The sequence below is a fragment of the Cucurbita maxima genome, unplaced genomic scaffold (genome assembly GCF_002738345.1).
Source record: "Cucurbita maxima cultivar Rimu unplaced genomic scaffold, Cmax_1.0 Cma_Scf00043, whole genome shotgun sequence".
Taxonomy (NCBI): domain Eukaryota; kingdom Viridiplantae; phylum Streptophyta; class Magnoliopsida; order Cucurbitales; family Cucurbitaceae; genus Cucurbita; species Cucurbita maxima.
The window spans coordinates 185667-207093 of NW_019272059.1; the positions used below are offsets into that span (position 1 = coordinate 185667).

The 21427-nt window shown below is 37.5% G+C and overlaps 4 protein-coding genes, 2 long non-coding RNA genes and 2 other non-coding genes across 8 annotated transcripts; 1 reads left to right on the plus strand and 7 right to left on the minus strand.

The window, feature by feature from the left end:
* Window positions 1-1721: 1721 nt before the first annotated feature.
* Window positions 1722-2878, minus strand: LOC111470091. Its single transcript, XM_023115570.1, has 3 exons — window positions 2614-2878; window positions 2209-2535; window positions 1722-2124 (listed from the first exon to the last, which is right to left on the minus strand). The coding sequence occupies exons 1-3, from the start codon at window positions 2678-2680 to the stop codon at window positions 1958-1960; spliced, it is 561 nt and encodes a 186-aa protein (XP_022971338.1). The 5' UTR covers window positions 2681-2878; the 3' UTR covers window positions 1722-1957.
* A 1731-nt stretch (window positions 2879-4609) lies between these two features.
* Window positions 4610-7539, minus strand: LOC111470082. Its single transcript, XM_023115559.1, has 7 exons — window positions 7218-7539; window positions 6856-7108; window positions 6207-6407; window positions 5422-6112; window positions 5231-5334; window positions 5092-5151; window positions 4610-4999 (listed from the first exon to the last, which is right to left on the minus strand). The coding sequence occupies exons 1-7, from the start codon at window positions 7395-7397 to the stop codon at window positions 4986-4988; spliced, it is 1503 nt and encodes a 500-aa protein (XP_022971327.1). The 5' UTR covers window positions 7398-7539; the 3' UTR covers window positions 4610-4985.
* A 295-nt stretch (window positions 7540-7834) lies between these two features.
* On the plus strand, window positions 7835-15297 carry LOC111470095. Its single transcript, XR_002714974.1, has 3 exons — window positions 7835-8143; window positions 14687-14945; window positions 15200-15297. It is a non-coding gene; the product is annotated as an uncharacterized LOC111470095 (long non-coding RNA).
* An 837-nt stretch (window positions 15298-16134) lies between these two features.
* Window positions 16135-17978, minus strand: LOC111470083 (tubulin beta chain-like). The gene is made up of 3 exons (XM_023115560.1): window positions 17466-17978; window positions 17118-17387; window positions 16135-17026 (listed from the first exon to the last, which is right to left on the minus strand). The coding sequence occupies exons 1-3, from the start codon at window positions 17857-17859 to the stop codon at window positions 16350-16352; spliced, it is 1341 nt and encodes a 446-aa protein (XP_022971328.1). The 5' UTR covers window positions 17860-17978; the 3' UTR covers window positions 16135-16349.
* Window positions 17979-18966: 988 nt separating this feature from the next.
* LOC111470093 lies at window positions 18967-19940 on the minus strand. The gene is made up of 2 exons (XR_002714973.1): window positions 19210-19940; window positions 18967-19114 (listed from the first exon to the last, which is right to left on the minus strand). It is a non-coding gene; the product is annotated as an uncharacterized LOC111470093 (long non-coding RNA).
* On the minus strand, window positions 19449-19538 carry LOC111470296. Its single transcript, XR_002715014.1, has one exon. It is a non-coding gene; the product is annotated as a small nucleolar RNA snoR27 (small nucleolar RNA).
* LOC111470295 lies at window positions 19606-19696 on the minus strand. Its single transcript, XR_002715013.1, has one exon. It is a non-coding gene; the product is annotated as a small nucleolar RNA snoR26 (small nucleolar RNA).
* Window positions 19941-20806: 866 nt separating the features above from the next.
* LOC111470092 (immediate early response 3-interacting protein 1-like) lies at window positions 20807-21380 on the minus strand. The gene is made up of 2 exons (XM_023115571.1): window positions 21289-21380; window positions 20807-21185 (listed from the first exon to the last, which is right to left on the minus strand). Exon 2 carries the CDS (start codon window positions 21181-21183, stop codon window positions 20950-20952), a length of 234 nt encoding a protein of 77 aa, XP_022971339.1. The 5' UTR covers window positions 21184-21185; window positions 21289-21380; the 3' UTR covers window positions 20807-20949.
* Between the last annotated feature and the right edge of the window lie 47 nt (window positions 21381-21427).

Here is a 21427-nt window from a genome sequence, read left to right on the forward strand (position 1 = left end):
TAAGATGTGTTGTCCACGGCTTCACGTCCATTATATTATCAAAATCCTTGTCGTGATGTATAGGTGACCTATTGTCAACCCCTCCCATCTAAATTTTGTATGACGTTTAGGTCTGTCATACATAAATCGCCTCAAAATGTACTATATAGAGATGCGACTAGTTGTCAAATTTTCCGTACCAAAAAATTTATATGTTATTTAAGTCGTTGTGTTGCTTTTTGCTTGTATTCATATAACATTGTTTTTCTAATGGGATCAGAGGTTTGAGCATACATTACGTCATAGGTGACACAATCTTAAATTGACTTGACTCGCTCAGTACTGAAAACAATTGCCACAAAATCAAAACAAAGGTGGGCCGCTTATTCCGCAGGGCCCAAAACAAAACAAAGGTGGTCCACATTTTCAAACGACGTGTGCACGCGACGTCTAGACAATTTTATTAATTATTAATTATTAATTATTTTCACCCTTTTCCCTTGGAATAAGGAGCGATTATTCTATTCTTATTGCATATTGGGTTGTCAATTGTTGTAGAAGAAAGAAGTTGACCCACCGTGGACCACACTAATAACCAAATTATTTTTTATTTTTTAAAATTAATATAAATATATTTCACATTTTTCGAAAATTTATTAATAAGGCAAGTACATTTAATAATTTTTTCAAGATCAAATAATTATTATGCGATGCTTTTACATAATTTGTCGCTAACCTAATCTTCAATAACGAAATTATTATTATTATTATTATTATTATTATTATTATTATTATTATTTTGTTGGCTGACTAATTATTTCAATATAGTGTGGGGTTTTCTCATTTTAGATGGAAATTATTATATAATTTGAAATATCCCCTATAAAGTCCTGGTCCCTTTATTTTGTATTGGGCCTACCCAATTTAAGTAAGCCCATATGATGGCCCAATTCCATGTTAGCTTTATTTATTTTCTTTTATGACTAAAAGCTCAATTGTGTTACGCGCAAGTTGAATCAATTGGGAACCAGTCAAAAATCCAGACACGTGGACTTTGATTTGGTCAAACTCTTAAAAATGTTGTTGACCTTGACCATTAATACAGAATCATTAAAGAACATAAAATACAGCTTTTAACTTGTTTGATGAGAAATAAATTCTTGTAATTTAAATACTTTAATAAATGACACATTTGTTTTTGTTAGAAATCAATTTAAATACTTTAATAAATAATACATATATTGTCCATCTTGAACATAAACGCTCGCTCGTTACTTTATTTTTGATTTCCACAAAATGTCTCTGTACCAATAGAGATGATATTATTTACTTATAAACTTAGGATCTTCCGCTCAATTAAGTTAATATGGGACTCTCAACAATCATCCCCTTCAACAAGGTACACTATAGAACCATCTGTGAGGCTTATAGAACCCTCAAACAGTCTCTTTTTAGTCTAGGCTCAACTCCTTTTCTAGAGCCCTCAAACAAAGTACACTCATTATTCGGACACTTCAGTCACTTTTGAGATAACAGTGGACTTGATTTGTTATAAATGGTATCAAAGTCATTATTGGGCTAAAGGGGTGAATGTGGATGGTGAGAACATATGTATGTTGGAGAGAGGAACGGAACATGTTTTATACGTGTGTGGAAGCCTCTCTCTCGTAGGCCCTGAGTTGTTAACGGTGTCTTTGGGCTGTTGCGGTATGCAACTACAAAATTGGTCGAGGAGAACACAGTAAGGTAACAATAATACTTTTATTAAGGAGAAATATAGAGTAAAACTAAGTGTGTGTATGGGAATATTGAAAAGCAGAACAAAGGAAAAAGAGGTATACAATATAATGGTATGGAAAGTAAATGTGAAATCCAAAGAAAATCACCCATCTATTTCCTCTCAGCTGTTCTAGGAAAATGACAATGAAGATACAATCAATCAATCAATCACCAACCAAACAATAAATCAACGTCGTCTTCACATCGGAGCTGGGGCATCAGCTGTGGGGAAGAATCCAGGGGTATTTTCCGATGACACTGGACCGCCAGCAGCAGAAGCAGCAGCAGCACTGGAGCTCAGCAGTTCTGCCATGGCACGGTGGGGGTTTGTGCGTTGTCTGGTGCAAAGGTCGGGCAAGAACACTCCTGCAATGACATGAATTGAATAGGCATTAGATTGGGAATTTTGTTGTGAAGTTAAGAGATTGGGAATTTTGGGTTATGGGTTACCCTCTCCTGCGGCCATGTTGAAGTAAAGGTCAACAATGTTGGGGCATTTCTGGTAGCAGGCAGGGGAGCAAAGCTTGGCGGTGAAGAGTGGCTCGAGGAGTGCATCGGAGGCAATTCCGACCGAGTTCCGATCCACCCCACAAGCCTTGATGCATTTATCTGTCTCTATGAACTCCGCCATCCATTCCACTATCACCTCAGACGTTCTGCATTGATATTCAATCTTCCCATCTTTCGTCTCTGCCGTCTCCAACAAACATCTCTTCCCCGATGAAGCTATTGAAAATGCGCACACATCCACCGACAATTCCTCGCAAACAAGATCCCCTGCACCACAACAAACACCGTCAAACCAAACCAAACCAAACCAAACCCATATAGAAAGTGGGTTAGATGGCTACGCACCAAGCGCGGCAGAGACAAAAAGAGAGGAGAGGAAGAGAAGGCAAGGAAATTTGTTGGAGATAGCCATGAGAAGCTGTTTTATGGGTAAGAAGAAATGGGGCGAGGAATTGAAAGAACGGAGAGGAAATTGGTGGTGGATTAGAGATGAAAGAGGTGTTTGTGGAGTAATATATGAAGAGAAGTTGAGAGAAAAGGGGAGAGATTGAGGCTCTTGTTCTTGCAATCCAACGACACAAAGCCTATAAATAGAGACCCAATTCAGACACCCATGCCGGCTTCTCAACGGAGCTTCGGCTGCAGCTGCTGCACACTAAGCCTAGATTAAAAGGACACGTTTTGGAACTCAATTTTGTTGGTTGACGCCTAACAGAGCCGTGTATTTTGGGTCTGTACCAAGTCGCCACCTCTTTCCTTCCCTATTGAAGAAGCTTCGTGTGTGTGGGATTTCAGTTTCATATTCTTTTCTTTCAATCCAAAACACAATTAACTTTATTTTTAACTAACATATAATCAAGTTAACATATAATTAAGTTAAAGGTAAGAGCATAAGGTAGTGAAATTTTTTGTCGGGTATGTTCCGACCGGCACGAAAGACATAACGATCTGGGCACTGTCTCGGAGAGAGGTTCGGTGAAATAGACATGTCTTGTGAAGATGCGGACTACCTGCACTTGGACAAAAACACCCTATAAAGCTTCGCGGTTCTTTGGGATTGGCTTTGGGCCTTTCCTCCGCAGCTTAGGTGGAGGGTGAAGAGGGCTCCTATGTTATAAATAATGAACCTCACAAGGCGGATACTAACATGGTTAAGTTAATATAGAGACATAACTCTGATACCATGTTAGAAATAACGAACCTCCACAATAATATGATGCTTTCTATGTATGAATGTAAATAAGTTTTGAAAACAAGTCGGGGAGAGGTTTAGTTTGAGTTCCATTTTAATGGTATTTATTCATTTATTTTCAAATAAAAATTATAAGTTGTTTATAATAAATATAAGCTTTTCTTTAACCTACAAACTAGAATTTGCTATACAAAATACTAAAACCTAACATATATATTTTTTTCCAACTATTTTGACTTTATATGTAATTGAAATTTAACGCTAAAACATTTTCTTGCAATTTAAATTCAAAATAGAACCAAATTTTTCAAGGAATATAATTGTTAACAAGAACATTATATTATTATTATTTTAATTTAATAATTGTGGAGAAGGCATTGAACTTTAAAAGGGAATTTTCATTCCTTATGATTAAAGTTATGCTCATAAATAACAAATACTTAATAATAATATTGTTGAGAATATAGAAATAAATAGCGTTATCGTCTAATATACTTTCAATAATAATATATTTGGTTGGTTTAATTGTTATAATCAATTAACTTATATAGTATAATCAAGTTTTGATTTAAATAGTTTTTGCATTAAAATGGAAACAAGATATTAGATTAGGAAAAATCTAAAAGGGATAAAATAATTTGCATCTAATTATGATTTCATTTCATATTATTATTATTTTTAAATAATATATAATTTATAAGATATCAAGTAGAAAATATTGAAATTAAGTCACCTAGGTTAAAAAACCGAAATTTAAAATTTAAAATTATGTCACTTGCTCAATTTTATTAATAAATTATATATGATTGAGATTCATTTAACTTGTGGAATTAAAATATTAAACCATTAATTAGGAATGGTTTAATATTTTAAAGGAATTAAGGCTTAGACTTCCAACTTAAAGCTATAAACAAAAAGGATAGTTGACTTGGAAATTGGATGATGGGCAGCCAGTAAGGACAATTTGCATTCCTGGTATTATTATTTAATATTACAAACGAATGGGCTTTGAATGGAGAATCACGACCATGGTAGGATATCTATTTTGAACTTTTGAATGAAAATATATTTCTTACTTATAAATTTATAATCAACTCCAGACTTGTCTTCCAACAATTCTCAACGTCAATGTTTCTTTACAACGGAGAATCCTGATAACAATGCCTTATCTTGACAGTTCGGGAGATACCAAAGAAATGTCCTAAGATACATGTTGCATCTACTGAAATGTTACCAAGGATTCCATCTAGAAATTTACAACTCATGTCAAAATCTAGAAAGTCAACATCAGAAAATTAATCTTGCATATACAAATCATTGCATCAATATTTCCAGCATCAGAGAGGGAAAAAGAATGACTAAAGAGGAGGGGATTGATCAGAAATTTTGACTTGAATGCCTACAGATGAATGGTAATTTAAACTTACCAAACAACTTGTTGAACTGAAAACATGATTATTTCCTTGGGTTAAGAGTAAGTTTCTTGAAGAAGCAGCATAATTATCTTGATCACAAACTTGGGTAACTACAATTTTTTGGCTGCAAGCAATATCGAAGGACAAAGATTTAACTATGCACAATTTAATTATCACCATATAATGCGCGAGAAGAAGTTGCAAATGAGTTTTTACCTGGGCTTAAAATTCTTATGCATTTTGTTGTGGACTTCACAGTAGTTAATGAATCAATGCCTGCATTAGTAAAATTTGCTCATAAACCTGCACATTGCTCAATGGAACTTCACGAGGTTTAGAAGATGAACTGCATTACCTTCTGTGTTTGTCTCTTTTCCAGATAAAATTTGTGTCACCGTAGATGAATATTCTGACATCATCTGATTAGTCTCCACGTAACAGTCCATTGATTCATGAGAACTGGGAGAGAAAAACACTGAACAAATTATCAGAATAAGAGCTAGAAAGTAGCGAGTGGAAATTGCAGCGTGGTGAGCAAAGAATTACCCTGAAAGAGTGTCTGTTGAAGCACCCAAGGTTGGGACGGATGAACAACCAGTTACTTCACAATCCATATCCCAATCAGCCAACATTTCATTGAAAGAGAAATCTTCTCCAAAAACATCTAGACAAGGCAAATCTATGTCAAAAATGTCTAGCTGCTTTTCTGATTCGGTTACATAAATTTCATTTTCAATCCCCTTGTCAGAACTCATGGGTACATCTGAAACATCAAAGTCTAGCCGTCCCTTCACGTGGTCTCTCTTACCAAGCCTTTTAGCGTTTGTCTTGACAGGGGAGGGAGATAAAATGCTATGGTTCCTCTCCACAGAATAGTAAGCTACTTGCTTATAAGGACTGATCGTAACCCTTTTTGATGAAATTACAGTGCAACAAGTAGGACTAACGTCTTGTGGAGTATTGTTGTTACTGCAATCAGCAGCAGAAGAAATCTCAAGTGGAGATGTAGACTTGTCACTTTGACAGGAATTTGCACGAGGAGGTGTCTTCGGACCAGAAGAGTTAGTTGGAATAGAGAATGAAGGCTGGTGGTTGAACAAACATTTTACAACACTTGATCCTTGAACTACAGATTCATTGGGAGGGCAGCTAGGAGATGATGACTGAATTTCGTTAGAATGCTGAATCCTTGACTGAACATTGGCAGCTTCAGTTGATTGGGAAAGTGCATCAGTATCTGTAACGGACATGAATTATATTAGATATGATTGAAAACAGATGCGCCTCAATCAATCATATAATAGCACAAACATTTAGTAGAGAAAGCTTGCCTTTGCTTGCTGATTTCCTGGAAGATAATTTATTTCGAGATCTCTTAGCAGCTGGAGGAACAGAAGTGGAAGTCATGGAGCTCTTTCTTTTACTTGCTTCTGTGCCAGTAATAACGGGAGTTGTGAAACTTTGAGGCCCGCCATTTGTATTCTGAGGTGTGACCTCTGAACGAACAGGTTGTTTAATGTTTACGGGGATACCTGAAAGCAGTAAATCTCAAAACCCTTTACATAAAACTCTTGAACTTACAATAACCTTACCAAACGCCAAATACTAACATTTTCAGACCGTTCAACTATGTATGTAATGCACCAGAAGTTGCAAACGCTCAGAAATATTTCAAAATGCTGCTAAGAAATTTACTTATAACGACTAAGAAAAATTGTGGAGAAACCCAGTCTCCCATATTTCCAGGAAAAGCGAAGAACTACATGCTACTACCAAGAACTGGATTGCAGTCTAAGTTGATGATGCAAGTATAAGATAAACGCAGGATTTTACTCCTAAAGAGCTCAGAGATCATTAATTTTCTCTATCCGGTACTATGGCAATTGAGTAAGCCAATTTAAGAGGGGTCTAGCCCTGATGATTTGTCGGTATCACAGAAAATATATGTTTCTTCTAATCCAGAAAGATTTAGGACAGTACCTGTAGGAGATTCAGAAGGACCAGATTGACTAACAGCTGCAACTTTATCTGGAGCAGCTGAAATCGACGGCGCTGAGGACCTTCCACTGACATTATAAGCACTCATGACAGTCTGCATACCCTGTAGAAGAGTGTGAACGCGAATCTTCTCTTGTTCTAGATAGATTCTTTCTTGATCTAGAATCACCCTTTGTTCTTTCAAACAGATGTATTCATCCAACATAGCCTCTAAGCTCAGCAAGCTCTTCGGAGCCTGAAAACCAAAAGAATTAAAACTCATGTGACGACTAGGGGAAGAAAAAACAAAAACTAACTAATGGCGGGAAAATCCCAGATCTCAAAAAAAAGGAAAAAACAGGTACCTCTTGGATCGGAGAGTTTGCAATGAGTGAGGAAGCTTCTACTCTAAAAACAGAGCGCGATTCGGCGTAATTGTTGTCGGAGAGATATCTATCAACAATGAAGGCGACCTGCATAGGGGTAACGTTGGCAGTCCCCTTGCTAGCGCTCTCAGATTTTCTGGATTTGGTTTGCTTCCCCATTGTCGTTGAAGGGGAAGAAACAAGAGAACCGCGAAAGGNTACAGAAGCTCGAGGTTGGAGATGCAGATTGAAGAAGCCGAGAAAGAAAGTGAGGATCGGCGATTGGAATCGGAGGGAAAGGGAATGGGAGATTTTCGTAAGATCCAAATCGGAGGGAAGAAGAAGTGATTTAAAGGGGCAATGGAAAACGCGGGAGATTTTGAACTTTTTTTGCGGGTAGCGTGAACGGGCGGTTATTTACACCCGCCTTCAGCCCCTTCCCGCCATCGGCCGCGGTCAAATTTTGAGAACAAAAATAATAACAATCTACTTTTTTTTAAAAGGGTTATGTGGCTATTTAGTCCAGTTGCCCCATGATCGAAGCCCAGCAGCGGGGCGGCCCATAGCCGCCACTATAATGATCCAATGCGCGGTAACTCGAAGACGCCAAGAAAAGGCCACCCAGCACTGTATTGGGCAATTGAATCGTTCTTGGCGCCAGATGGAGTACCAGGTCGCGGCTCCAGCCGTCGAGTTCTTCCTCATTGTTGCTACTCATCCATATCTGGAACCTCATCTTCTATCATCCTCTGCTTGCGTGGTAAACTCTTAGCCGATATTCATTTCGACGTTACATCTGCGGGATGTAGGTGCAGAGACAAGTGAATAGAGGGAGAATCAGTCACTAAACCGAGCGATGAGGCGGAGGAGACGTGTTTGGAGAGACATTCGTGTTTTTGGTTCAGAATCTCGAAGTCTGTCAAGAGGTTAGAAAGTTCGCGAATTATTTGTAAAATCTACATAGTTCAACTTTCCACTCTTGGTCATTATGAAATCATTAATGTTATTGAGTTTAGTGAAATCGTATATGACTTGTTTGGCGGATGAGTGAGTGGGGAGTGCCTTTTTAGTTTTGGCCATTCAGTGAATCGATGTTTGGAATGGACTTGTAGCTTGATTCACTTTCGGTATGTGGAAAATGCACGTTGTGTTACTTGTTTCTGAAAATTAGGAACCATGTCAGTTCGGGTAAGCATAAAACTCAGGCAAACAATTGGACAGAGAGAAATCTGGTTACAAAAAGTAGAAAGAGATGACACTTTCGAAAGAAGGCTCTCTCACACTCTCCAATCCTCTATTACTAATCTAAGAGACTTTATGTTAATAGGCAAGAGACCATTGGAGCTCAAGTATAAAATTTCGTAGCTACTTCTTCCGAATCCTATATTCTAAGGGGTTTTTTATTACCTTGTGATAGGATACGTTTTACAGTTTCTCTTATAAGTTAAGCCATTCTTCTACCTGTGTATTTACTCTGTTTTTACACTTTCCTTTCTAGAAAAGATTTATTTTTCTTGTTCTTTGTCACATTAGTAGCAAGAAAGATGGTTGTAATGTTAGAAACCACGAATCTCCACAATGGTATGATAATGTCCACTTTGAGTATAAGCTCTCATGGTTTTGCTTTTGGTTTCCCCGAAAAGCCACATAGCAATGGAGATGTATTCCTTACTTATAAATCCATGATGATCCTCTTAAATAACCAATGTGGGACTCCCTCCCAACCATCCTTAACAATCCTCCCCTCGAACAAAGTACGTCATAGAGCCTCCCCTGAGACCTATAGAACCCTCGAATAGCCTCCCCTTAATTGAGGCTCGACTCCTTTCTCTGGAGCCCTCAAACAAAGTACACTTTTTGTTTGACACTTGAGTCACTCTTTGACTACACCTTCAAGGCTCACAACTTCTTTGTTCAACATTTGAGGATTCTATTGACATGAATAAGTTAAGGGCATGACTCTGAAACTATGTTAGGAACCATGAATCTCCACAATGGTATGATATTGTCCACTTTTGAGTATAAGCTCTCATGGTTTTGATTTTCCTAAAAGGCCTCATACCAATGGAGATGTGTTCCTTATTTATAAACTCACGATCATTCTCTAAATTAGGCAATGTGAGACTCCCTCCCAACAATTCTCATGTACTATCCTATCGTAAATACAATTGAAGGCAACAATGCTCTCTGTTGAGAGCCTCTGTTATCATCTTCAATTCTTTACAATTTGTACACCTCCAATCCAAATAAAGACCTAGATTTATTTGCTTTCTTTAAGATAAATACATTTGGGTAAACGTGTTAAATACTCCAATAAACTTTTAGATAGTTTTTTAAGTAATCGACGGGTTTCATGCATTGCAATTTGAAGTTGGACAAAACTTGCTGCAGAAAGATTGCAAAATCTGAGTCAATTGCTGCAGTGCATAGTTTTAAGTGATTTTGAAGAACAAACAATGATAAGGAAAGACATTGAAGATCTCTCGGCTAGTTAGCATGATCAACTCCTTGGTTCTAATTCAGATATTCAAATTTTACCTCAGTTTTCATTTATTCAGGCAGAATAGGAGGATGAAACGGAAATTTGGATCATAATCTGTCTTCTTGATCTGTATAAACTGAATCGCGGAGCTCTCTAAGAGGAACTGTGCGAGCTTTACTATTTTTGGGAGAGGAGCTCTACGAGCTATACTATCTTAGGGATTTGGAAAAGTAGGAAATGATGTTAATGGGAACGCCCTTTTAATGATAAGTTTTTATGTTTTTGGATGTTTAAGTCATTTCCTTCTTATATAAACTAATATCCCGATGAATAATAGGTTGGTGCTCAATTATAAGATCTAAGATTTAAATGAAGTTGTTGCTATTTCAACCCTGCGATGATATGATTTACACATGATCATGGTCAGTCTTAAAGGAAACTCAAGTCCCAATATACCTTTTTCACTCTTCTTTGTGGCTTAGTTGGATCTTAGACAAAGTTCTTTCATTCTTTACCAAACTTCACTTCATGTTCAACTCTACCTTACTTGGTAATCATGTCACTTGTGTTCCTTCCCAATTCTAGCTGACTTGCCTCTACTCTAAACCAAGGTCCTTCAATGGAACACCACGTCATATTTCATCATCTTAGTCCTTAACTACATGATCCACACCTTGCTGTATCGATTTGCAACTTCACCGGGATATGTTTGAACCTTGATTGGATCAAAACAACGTTAGAATGCTCATGAAGCTTACCAAGTGATATTAGCACTTGTTGGGGCTACCGTGGAATTATAATACTTACTAGGAACACAACTATGCAAACCAAAACTTATTGGGCATTTATAATGCTTATCAAGGCATAACAAGCAAATACCTTGCCAACCGGGAACTACCAAGTCTCACTGACGCTTCATGATACCCTCCCAAGCATCAAATGTCACGTGTCTTTGCTGCTCACTCATACATGCTTTTCGAGAACTGACTCTTGAGTTATCTTCATATTCGAGACCTCTTGGACATCCATCTATTTGGCTATTGAGGATGAACTTTTCTTTGTCCATGTCGAGACATTTTTGCTCATCATGTTAAAGCCTAGCCTTATATCGCAACCTTTGACTTTTGGGGGCCGGTGCAATGTTGGCACATCTATACTACCTAACACTATCTTTGGAATCTCATTTTTGAAAGAAGATGCCCAAGACACTAAAAGGCTTGCCCACGCCTTGACAAATCATGAGGTCGACTCACTTAGACCATGAGGCCTAGAGGTGGTAGAGAACCAACACCATGTCTATGTTAAGAACCGAGAGAAAATTGGAAAGATCAGAAGAATTGGGAGAAATCTCACTTTCTATTGAAGAATGAAATTGGCTATTATATAGCGTTACAGAATACATTGAAAACAAGCCTAGCCTTGTATTTGTCGACTTCCCCATTTTCATTGAATTTCGTCTTATAAATCCATTTTACTCCAACCTTCTTTCTGCCCTTAGGTAACTCCATCAATTTCCATGTGTCATTTCTGTTTATTGCTTCCATTTCCAGATCCATGGCTTGCCTCCATTTCTTACTCTTCAATGCGTTTTCAAAGTTTTCAAGATCTATAGTGGTAGACATGACCTAGTGAGCTTCATTATCTTCTTCAGCAAGATCTTCTCCTGTTGCATAGTCTCTCATCCATACTGGTGGTCTCCTATTCCTCCCCTTATTCGAGCTAGGAGAGCTTGCTTTAGCTAAAGAGCCAGAGGAAATATTTTCCTTTGCAGCTTTTATATCAGATTTGCTTCATTTTCATCACACACATCTGCTGCCTCCCTTTGATCACCCCATTCCAGATCGCACATAATGGATTCTTCAAGGTCTTATCCTAGTCCCAACTCTTATCTTCCTCGAATACAACATCTTGTGAAGTTGGATCATAGAGTCTGTAAGCCTTTGACTTTTCACAAACTCCTAGCAAAACACAACTCAAACTCGTATCATCCAACTTAGTTCTTTTACTGTCAGGCACATGAACATGAGAGATACATCCAAAAACTCTAAAATGCTCAATTGAAGGTTTGACTCCACGCCAAGCTTTTTCTAGAGTTTTATTTTTGACAACCAATGTTGGACTTCGATTCAGTACATGCACAGTCCAGTTGATTGCTTCAGGCCAAAAACTTTTCGGAATTTTCTTTTCTGAAATCATACTATGAACCATATTCATAATAGTTCTATTTTTTTCATTCCACAACTCCGTTTGTTGTGGCGTGTATGCAGCTATCAGTTGTCTTTGTATGCCATTTTCATCACAAAAATTGGTGAATTCTTGTGATGTAAACTCTCCTCCTCGATCCGTTCGTAAGGCTTTAAAAAATGAGTTTGTTTTATTCTCAACATGAATCTTAAAGTTTTTAAATACAACAAAGGATTCTGATTTTTCTATTAAGAAATAAACCCATGTTTTTCTGCTGAAGTCATCTATGAAAGTAATCAAGTACCTTTTCTTGCTGTTTGAGATGGGTTTGATCGGTCCACAAATATCAGCATGCACCAATTGGAGAATTTCTGAAGCTCACCATGTGCTCCTTTTTGGAAACGAGTGCCTTTGTTGCCTACCCACCAAACAATTTTTACACAGTCTCAATGGAGACTTGAGCTGTGGTAAACCATCCACCATCTTCTTTTGCTGAAGAGTCTTTAATCCCTTAAAGCCCAAATATCCATATCTATAGTGACAAAGTTGCTCAATATCTTTTGTGATTTTATTGAAACAAGTGGATGCTACAGGCTGAGATATAGCATGCAGTACGAACATTCGATTCGAAGACATCTTTATCTCCATGATTAAGCATCTCTCAGGATGAAACACCTTGCACGTTCCATTAAGAAACAAAATGGTAAGCCCCTTTGCTTGCAATTTCTCAATACTCAACAAATTGTTCTTTAGCTTTGGCACATAGAACACTCCTATGATTATTAGTATGATTCCATTCACTTGCAGCCATACATTACCCTTTCCTGTTACAACCATGCTTGAGTTGTTGATTCAGTGAATCTGAAAAATATTCCTTCTTCCCACACATATGATTGCTATATCCCGAGTCAAGGAACCACATATCTTCTCAATATTCCTTCTCAATATTCCTTCTTCAACATGAGAACTCATGTGTTGTTCATGCACAAGCAGGCTTCTTTGCAACTCATCAATGGTTAAGATGGTTGTATCTTTGGACTCCTCAATGGAACACACAATATAAACAAATTTGGGAGTCATAGATCTCAGAATCCTTTCAACTACTTCAACATTTCCTTTATATTTAGTTTCATCTTGTTGGCTATGCTAAGGGTCCAAGCAAAATACTCATTCACAGATTCTCCTGCCTTCATGTGAAACATTTCAAACTCCTTCAAAAGAGCTTGTAAATGTGCACGCTTTACCCATGTCGAACCTTGATATTTCTACTTCATAAAATCCCATATGTTCTTTGTTGTATCCTTGTTGAGAATTGTCTCCAAGATCGAACGATCTAATGCTTGAAATAGATAATTCTTTGCTTTCAAAATTTTCAACTTCTGATCTTCAATGTTCTTCTGGGCATCTGTGAAAACGATATCTTCTGTTGCGGCAGGAATCTCGTTCTCCACCAAACCCCAGTACTCTTTTGAACACGCAAAAAGTTTTCCATGAGCATCGCCCAATGATGATAGTAGCCCATCAAATTTCGAAATTGCAGGCTGCACATAGACATACTTTTATTATGACACACCTAGAAGACTGCTATTTTTAGTTTTATCTTAAGTTTAGGGCATGACTACCAAATGTTAAGAATAGAGAGGAAACTGGAAAGATCAGAAGAATTGGGAGAAATCTCACTTTCTATTGAATGAAATTGACTATTATATAGCGTTACATAATATATTGAAAACAAGGAAATCTGAATCAAATATAATTCAAATAACTAAATCAAATCTAAATCAAACCTAACCGTCTCCCCCTATAGCACATTCTAAGTCATATTTGATATGATACCCATGCACATCAAAATGGGGAGGAGTCATGCGATTGTGGAACGTTCATCTAGTGTTCGATAGATGCCAATTTTAGTGAGTTTTACTTAATACAAACTTAATTCCAGAGTCACTTGTCAAAACTCACGACAAAAGAGGTCTCATCTGGCCCTTATTGAGTTTGTCTCCAACGACCATGACAACATTGTTGCTTATGTTCTTCTTTGTACCCTAGCTTGACAATTTTGCACACTCTTCTTGGTGTGCTAGATGATGTACCGTCATTCTCGGTTACATCATGACACTTCTCTTTCTCGACCCTTAATATAGCCCGACAGGCAACACTCATGTGCCCCCACTATTCTTGTCTGCAAATGGGAGTCACAACATACGCTCTTCTTAGTATGGTTCTGACACTCATCACCACTTTAATTAGTAATCGTCTCCGATGACTTCTTTGGAGGCACAATCTACCTGATTGCACAATGAATTGTTACATATATATTTTTGTTTTTAAGCTGTCTTAGGCTATTTGACTATACTGTCAGTTTTATATTGCTCGGCCTCAAGCATGTATAGGGAGAATAGGGTAATAAGCATTGGATTCAAGGCGCAAATGATCGCTATTGCTTTAGCATGTACGAATAGCTTAATAAATTGAAGAGGAACATTTAACGTGGCCCAAACTTTTAATAGGCATCAATTGACTGGGCCATTCTTAGAAATTTGATGTGCTAAATGATTGGCTTTGGAGAGCCGAATCTCTGAGTTCAATAGCTGATTTCTTGAACTATGCCAGGAAGAAAGTTTCATTTTTAGAAATTTGATTTCTTGCTGATCAGAGAATTCATTTTTATACATCACATTTGGGTGCATGTTTTTAGGTAGTTTTTCAATTATTATTTAGAAGGGTTACCTTGCCTTCATGGAGTTATGAATGTGATCATGTATTGTCTGTGCATGAAGTATGATTATCAACCTGTTTGTAGGTGTAAAAATAAAAGGTTAGATCGGTTGATGTTGGAAGAATTTGCTGGAGCTTTTAAGCATCGTCATCTACCTCCCCAATCTCATCTCCACACCGTTATTAATCTGAATCAAGGTGAGGTGTACCTGCATTTTCTATTTTTGTCTCCTTGAGACTGCAAGTTGGCGACCCTTGCGTGCCTGTTTTTTTAATATCACCAAAAGCTTACCAAACCCAAACCGGTTGCATGTGCGGTCCCTTCAGCCACTTTTTGTTTACATGTAAGTGTATTCGTCTGCCTCACTTTTGGAGGTTTGTAACATGAAAAAGGATGGTTTCTGCTTGTCAAAGAACTTTATTTTAATGTTTACATATTTTACCTGGGTGTTTGAATGTTTCTCCCCGTGCTTCACCGTCTGAAATCAATTCTGTGCTAGTTTCAAAATAAGATTACAGCCTGTGGTTATACAATGAGTTAAGCTCTAATTTAAACGGTCAACTAGTGCAATTTATTAAATGATGATCGTGTGAGCAGGTGAAAGCAGGACCATTCTGTCCTGCACCATTTGGGATCAAAAGTCTATTATGCCAGTGGTGGGTTTGGGCCGTTATAAGCAAGTTGCCTTGTACTAAGTGTGTTTAGTGGCATACGACTTTTGAGGTTATACTTCTCTACATCATTTCTAGTACTATCTACTATGGTTTACTGCTACATTAAGCTGATGGAATTTAATTATAACATAGACCTGAAGATATGTGAATATTTGCATCCAGATAGCCAAATAAGGACTGGCTTCACATCCTACCATTTGAAAAAGCAGTTGAGTCATATACTCAATCAATAGGCCATATGTTATAATCTTTCATATGTCATTGATAAGCTTGTGGGCAATATGATGACAAATTGAAGAAAACCAAGGGCATCCCTGCAAGAATCCCTTTTGCATTATTTGGGAGGTGGGATCTGATTCCCATTTCATTTCGTATGGAGATGAAAACATGGTCAACTCAGGTTTTGCTGTTCAACTCGCAGGGGTTTCTCAATCAGTTCAAGAGATGGACAGGCTAACCAAGAAATTAATGCCACTTTTTTCCTACTCCCGCTGGAGCCAGCAAATAGGATTGGTGTTTGGTGTGGATTGCCATTTAAAAAAATGGCATCCCCCACACTACATGTTGCATTGCAGCAGAAGGGACCGACATTGGTCCACTGCTTTTTGTCACCTGAGAATTGCAAGGGCCTAAATTTAAGTTTAAGAACATTTTTAGAGATGCAAAGCATTAAACCTTTGTATTCTACAACGACAAGCCTGTTTCAGATTCAATTCAAATTCACATTCATTGTGAAGTTAGATAAGGCAACCCCCAAGGAATTACTCAATTAGCATATGTAATGCTTCAACAAAAACAGAACAATAATCTGAGATGGAAAAGCTTATAATCTGAAATATATTCAACTGAAAATTTTCAACACAACAAATTATACGAGCATATGTAAATGATATTCTTCATGTTCCATTATCCAGCCGACACAATCAAGAACCAAAAAGTAAAAGCAAATCATAATTGACGATGATATTATGGCCCCAGCCTTAATTCTACATTAATGAGAAATGATTAAGGCTAAATCACCCCAATGCATTGCCAGAGACTGGCAACTGATAATCCCAAGCACCACACATTCTTCATTCATCATGGTCAGCAACGTCTTCGTCTTCATAGTAATCATCGTCTTCAGCCGTAGCATCTTGGTATTGCTGATACTCAGAAACCAGATCATTCATGTTACTTTCAGCTTCAGTGAACTCCATCTCATCCATACCCTCACCAGTGTACCAATGCAAGAAAGCCTTCCTCCTAAACATAGCTGTAAACTGCTCACTTACACGGCGGAACATCTCCTGGATCGATGTTGAATTACCAATGAAAGTAGACGCCATTTTCAACCCAGTTGGAGGAATGTCACAGACTGTAGATTTCACATTGTTGGGGATCCATTCAACAAAGTATGAAGAGTTCTTGTTCTGGACATTGATCATCTGTTCATCAACTTCCTTGGTGCTCATCTTACCCCTAAACATAGCAGAGGCAGTAAGATAGCGACCATGTCGAGGATCGGCAGCACACATCATGTTCTTTGCATCCCACATTTGCTGAGTGAGCTCAGGCACTGTAAGAGCTCTGTATTGTTGGGATCCACGGGATGTGAGGGGAGCAAACCCAACCATGAAAAAGTGGAGACGAGGGAATGGAATAAGATTGACCGCAAGCTTCCTGAGATCTGAGTTAAGCTGTCCAGGGAATCGCAAACAGCAGGTAACACCGGACATCGTAGCAGAAATGAGATGGTTAAGATCACCGACTGCCCAAGAACAAAAGAAACCATTAGATAACAATCTAAAACAATGAAGAGAAACTCAAGATGTGTAAGATCTATGATTTAAGAGACATACAGCTTGGGGTGGAGAGCTTGAGGGTACGGAAGCAAATATCGTAGAGAGCTTCGTTGTCAAGTACCATACACTCGTCGGCGTTTTCAACTAGTTGATGAACAGAGAGGGTTGCGTTGTAAGGCTCAACAACAGTATCAGAAACTTTAGGGGATGGGAAAACAGAGAAGGTAAGCATCATTCTATCAGGGTATTCCTCCCTGATCTTGGAAATCAGAAGGGTTCCCATTCCAGATCCAGTCCCTCCTCCCAAAGAATGGCACACCTGAAACCCTACAAATCGGATCCAAACCATCTTAAGCTACAAAACACATACACGAACCCTAAAAGAGGGGAGAAAAGTAAAAGTACCTTGCAAACAGTCACAGTTCTCAGCCTCCTTGCGAACGACATCAAGGACGGAATCAATAAGCTCTGCACCTTCGGTATAATGTCCTTTAGCCCAGTTATTACCGGCACCAGACTGACCAAAAACGAAGTTATCAGGCCTGAAAACCTGACCGTAAGGTCCAGATCTGATACTATCCATAACACCAGGCTCAAGATCCATAAGCACCGCGCGAGGAACAAATCTCCCGCAACTAGCTTCATTATAGTAAACATTAATCCGGTCAAGTTGTAGATCGGAAGTACCATTGTACTTACCGATGGAGTCGATTCCATGCTCAGCACAAACGACCTCCCAGAACTTGGCACCGATCTGGTTGCCGCATTGGCCTCCTTGGATGTGAAGAATCTCACGCATATTGACGAGAAATGGAGGCTGAAAACTGAGAACCGAGAGAAAAAGTTTCAGAAAACCCTAGAAAGCGTGGGAGGAGGAAGAGATGGGAGAGAGATGAAATTAAAAGGTAAAGTGGGGACGGGGGATCTTTATAGAAATAAAAGGAAATAACGGTTAAAAAAATTTATTGAAGGGAATTTAAAAGAAATGAGCGGGAAAAAGTGCGGGTAAAGACAGCCACGTGCACTAACGGCGTTTGGTAAAAGTAACGGTCTGCCGTTACGCCGTTGGCTTGTCTTTAAATTTTGAGAGAAAAAAATATCTGGAAACAGCTGGAATCCACCAAAACCAATGGGACTCCTTTTATAAAAAAAAGAAAAAATATATATTATTTAAATTTAGAATAATTGAGAGACAAAAATAGGTAATATTTTAAAGGCGCGCCTCGCTGCCCGCTGCCCCACACCTTTCAATTTTTCTTTGGACGTTTTCTGCTCCTCTTTTCATTTTTTATTTTTTATTTTTTATTTTTAATTAATAACATAAATAGGATTTTTTCTAATAATAAAAACAAAAACAATCACTTCTTAACAAACTTTATTTATTATTAATAAACAAATTACGAAATTGACGCAACGGTAAGTCTGGTTGGAGAATTGTTCTTCAATAAATAAATAAATAAATAAATAATTTACTGTGATGAGGTTATGAATTATATTTTGTAGAATTGAGCTGAATTACTTTAGAAACAAAATTAAAGAAGTTATTAACGTTAGATTTGCATAAACTATATTTTATTCGTAGATCTATTTCTAATATAAAAGGTTAATTTTATAATTAATAAATTTATTTTGGTTTTCTTATTTTAATTCTGTATTTTATTTTGAGATAAATGGTTGATTCATTCTTAGAAGCATGGGAAAGTGTAATTATATGTCCAATAGGATCGAAAACTTAAAAAATGATTAACGAGCTTTTAATTAAACTTTTCATGTTATTCAATATTAAAGAATTAACTCAACACAAAACAGAATATATCATTCATTTTATACCCAATAGATCAATTTAAGAATTAGATACAAAAATAAAAGTTAAAAAAGTTATTAGCATTTTTAAATTTGAATATTTTAGAATATTCAAAGACCGAAATAATGTAAAATAGATTAGTAATTTTTCGAATGTTCAATATCAAAATCGCAGCAGTACCCATCAATTAGCCATCCAACAGCACAGCAGCTTCATGTGGCTATCTGGTGGGTGGAGAAAAGAATAGATTCTGGCCAAAAAAGTCAAGTTTCAATCACAAATGGCAACAAATCCCATCAGTCACCAACCGGCGAAAAGCTGAAAGCTGATCATCTGAAATCAAACCTATCCTTGAACTATACACTATGATGGCAACGCAGATGGATCTCTGAAATCACTAATCTCATCAATTCCATATTGGAACTTACAGATAGATAACGCAGTTTTCCATTAATATCCAAGGGCTGCATTAGTATAATCACATAACCAAGCAAGCAAACAATCCCAAATCTCACAGAAATCAACTAAAACCGATAGAGAAACAAATCAATCAGCCAAAATTACAGAAGATGAAGAAGACAACAAACAGATCTCAGAGACTATTCGTTTATCTTCAATTCCTAGAAGGAAATTGCAGATAGATAACGCAGATAAAATCACATCATCGATCCAGACGCGAAGTTAGAACAGAAAAACGCCTGATCTACAAAATGGAAAACTAATGACTCTTTCAATAAACAAAAGCATTTCAGGAACACTATTCCCCATGAGTTTCTTCACGATAAATCAAAGTGCAAGGATAACAATAAGAGTGTTTCATCATCAATGCTGCCGGAAAAGATACGATTAACGGCAAAGCGAAAAGTAAAATACAGAGTAGGAGAAGCATAAATAACTTATAAGTTAGAGAGAACCAGCTAATCGGAACAAAAAAACAACGCCGCCGCCGCCGCCGACGACGACGACGAAGCGAGTATGCAGAGAGAAGGGCGACGGGCAAAGGAAGCGAACCCTAAAACCCTTCTCTGATGAGATTTGTTAGTGATGATTGATGAAGAAAGCATTACATAAGGTTCACCCATAGGGTTAGGGGTGTAATTTGCTCCTCAGGGTTTAGCTCTTTATTTATTACCTTTTTAAAAATAATATTATTTAGATTTTAAAAAATAAAATATTATACATTTTCTATGGACCAATTTACAATGTCTTGGTCGTGACACGTTTGTCACCAAGTGGATTGCCCAATGTCTTCTTTAGCTAACAATACCTTAATCCCGAAGCCTTCAAAATATTTTTTTGATAGGCGCCTCGAGATGTATGAAGAGCTCGTTGCTAATAGATCCCACACAGTCTAGAAACAATGTTTTTATGATCACCTTTTATCGGGTACAAATGAAGTTATGAGCAAGTACAAGAACGTCCTGGACGCTCTTAAATTGTAACATTCCAATAAATTTGTGATACATGAATGAATTGATACCACATTCAAATAAGAGCGATCTTCTTAAAAGAATTAAAAGTTACTGTCTATACCAACAAAGTGCATTTTATAGCAACTCTATAGTTAAATGTATTTTGATAGGACCAATTCTATATTGAATGACCTCGTGCAGACATTTTTCTTTATCCCCTACGACATGGTCGCGTTACTTATTGTTTCTCATAGTGAAGACTATCTCTACAAATAATAACAAAGTTTGTCCATTGCTCTAAGTAAAATGTCACTGTAAACAAGCAAGAGGTACATAAATAAATCGAGACTATATTCGAATGAAAGTGATCTTGAGTATAAAATGACCGAAAAAAGATCGACATATTGAGAATTTTGTGTTGGCAGGATATAAACACGAACTAAGATTACTGGATTACTCTGATCTTCTCTATCAGTTTCTGTTCTTTAATCCAAAGATTTTTTCAAAACATGATTGATCTGTAAGCTTCAAAGAACACAAACAGGAAGCTAAAATCAAGAACAAACAAGCATATTACCAGTTGACGATCGATTACATACAACGAATGAAACTATGAAATGCTTCAACAATACACAATAATTTACAGGAATCTCTATCACTTTCTATACTGAAATCAGCCAGAGAGAAGCTTAATGATGATGGTGATGATGTTGAAAAGAATGAGTGGAAGTCTCAAGAACTGGCAAGCATGGATGAGTCCTATTACCTGCGCTTTGAGTGAGTTTCTTCCTTCTCTCGGCATATCCGCCAGCGTCCATCCTCTCCGAGCAAGGAATCGATCCTCGTTTAGGATTGCGAAGGCGTTTGCGAACAGCAGAAGCCCTTCTAAAAAAGCCCAGAATAGCATATCTGCGTGTTCGAAAACGGAGAAGACTTTGAATCTTTACGAGTTTGGAATCCAGAAATGAAATCGAAACTGAAGATGATCGAATACAGCTTCTTGTTTTCTCACCTTTCGTTCGACGATTTTCTGAGCAAGCGATTGGGATTTGTTTCAGCTCTTGAGAATAGAAGGGAATTGGAGGCGATGATCGCTTTAATCGAGCGGTTGACTGAGATTATGAGATGAACAAGTGAAATTATAGCCGTCG

Bases quoted from the DNA above. Each gene is read 5' to 3' on its own strand.
- LOC111470091 (XM_023115570.1), bottom strand. From the start codon at position 2,680: ATGGCTATCTCCAACAAATTTCCTTGCCTTCTCTTCCTCTCCTCTCTT. The intron at 2,536-2,613 runs GTGCGTAGCCAT...GTTGTGGTGCAG, and splicing joins TTTTGTCTCTGCCGCGCTTG to GGGATCTTGTTTGCGAGGAA. The intron at 2,125-2,208 runs GTAACCCATAAC...ATGTCATTGCAG, and splicing joins CAACATGGCCGCAGGAGAGG to GAGTGTTCTTGCCCGACCTT.
- LOC111470083 (XM_023115560.1), bottom strand. From the start codon at position 17,859: ATGCGTGAGATTCTTCACATCCAAGGAGGCCAATGCGGCAACCAGATC. The intron at 17,388-17,465 runs GTACTTTTACTT...TCCGATTTGTAG, and splicing joins GAACTGTGACTGTTTGCAAG to GGTTTCAGGTGTGCCATTCT. The intron at 17,027-17,117 runs GTATGTCTCTTA...GTTCTTGGGCAG, and splicing joins CAAGCTCTCCACCCCAAGCT to TCGGTGATCTTAACCATCTC.
- LOC111470092 (XM_023115571.1), bottom strand. From the start codon at position 21,183: ATGCTATTCTGGGCTTTTTTAGAAGGGCTTCTGCTGTTCGCAAACGCC.
- LOC111470082 (XM_023115559.1), bottom strand. From the start codon at position 7,397: ATGGGGAAGCAAACCAAATCCAGAAAATCTGAGAGCGCTAGCAAGGGG. The intron at 6,408-6,855 runs GTACTGTCCTAA...TACTGCTTTCAG, and splicing joins TCCTTCTGAATCTCCTACAG to GTATCCCCGTAAACATTAAA. The intron at 5,152-5,230 runs GTAATGCAGTTC...TTACTAATGCAG, and splicing joins AAAAGAGACAAACACAGAAG to GCATTGATTCATTAACTACT.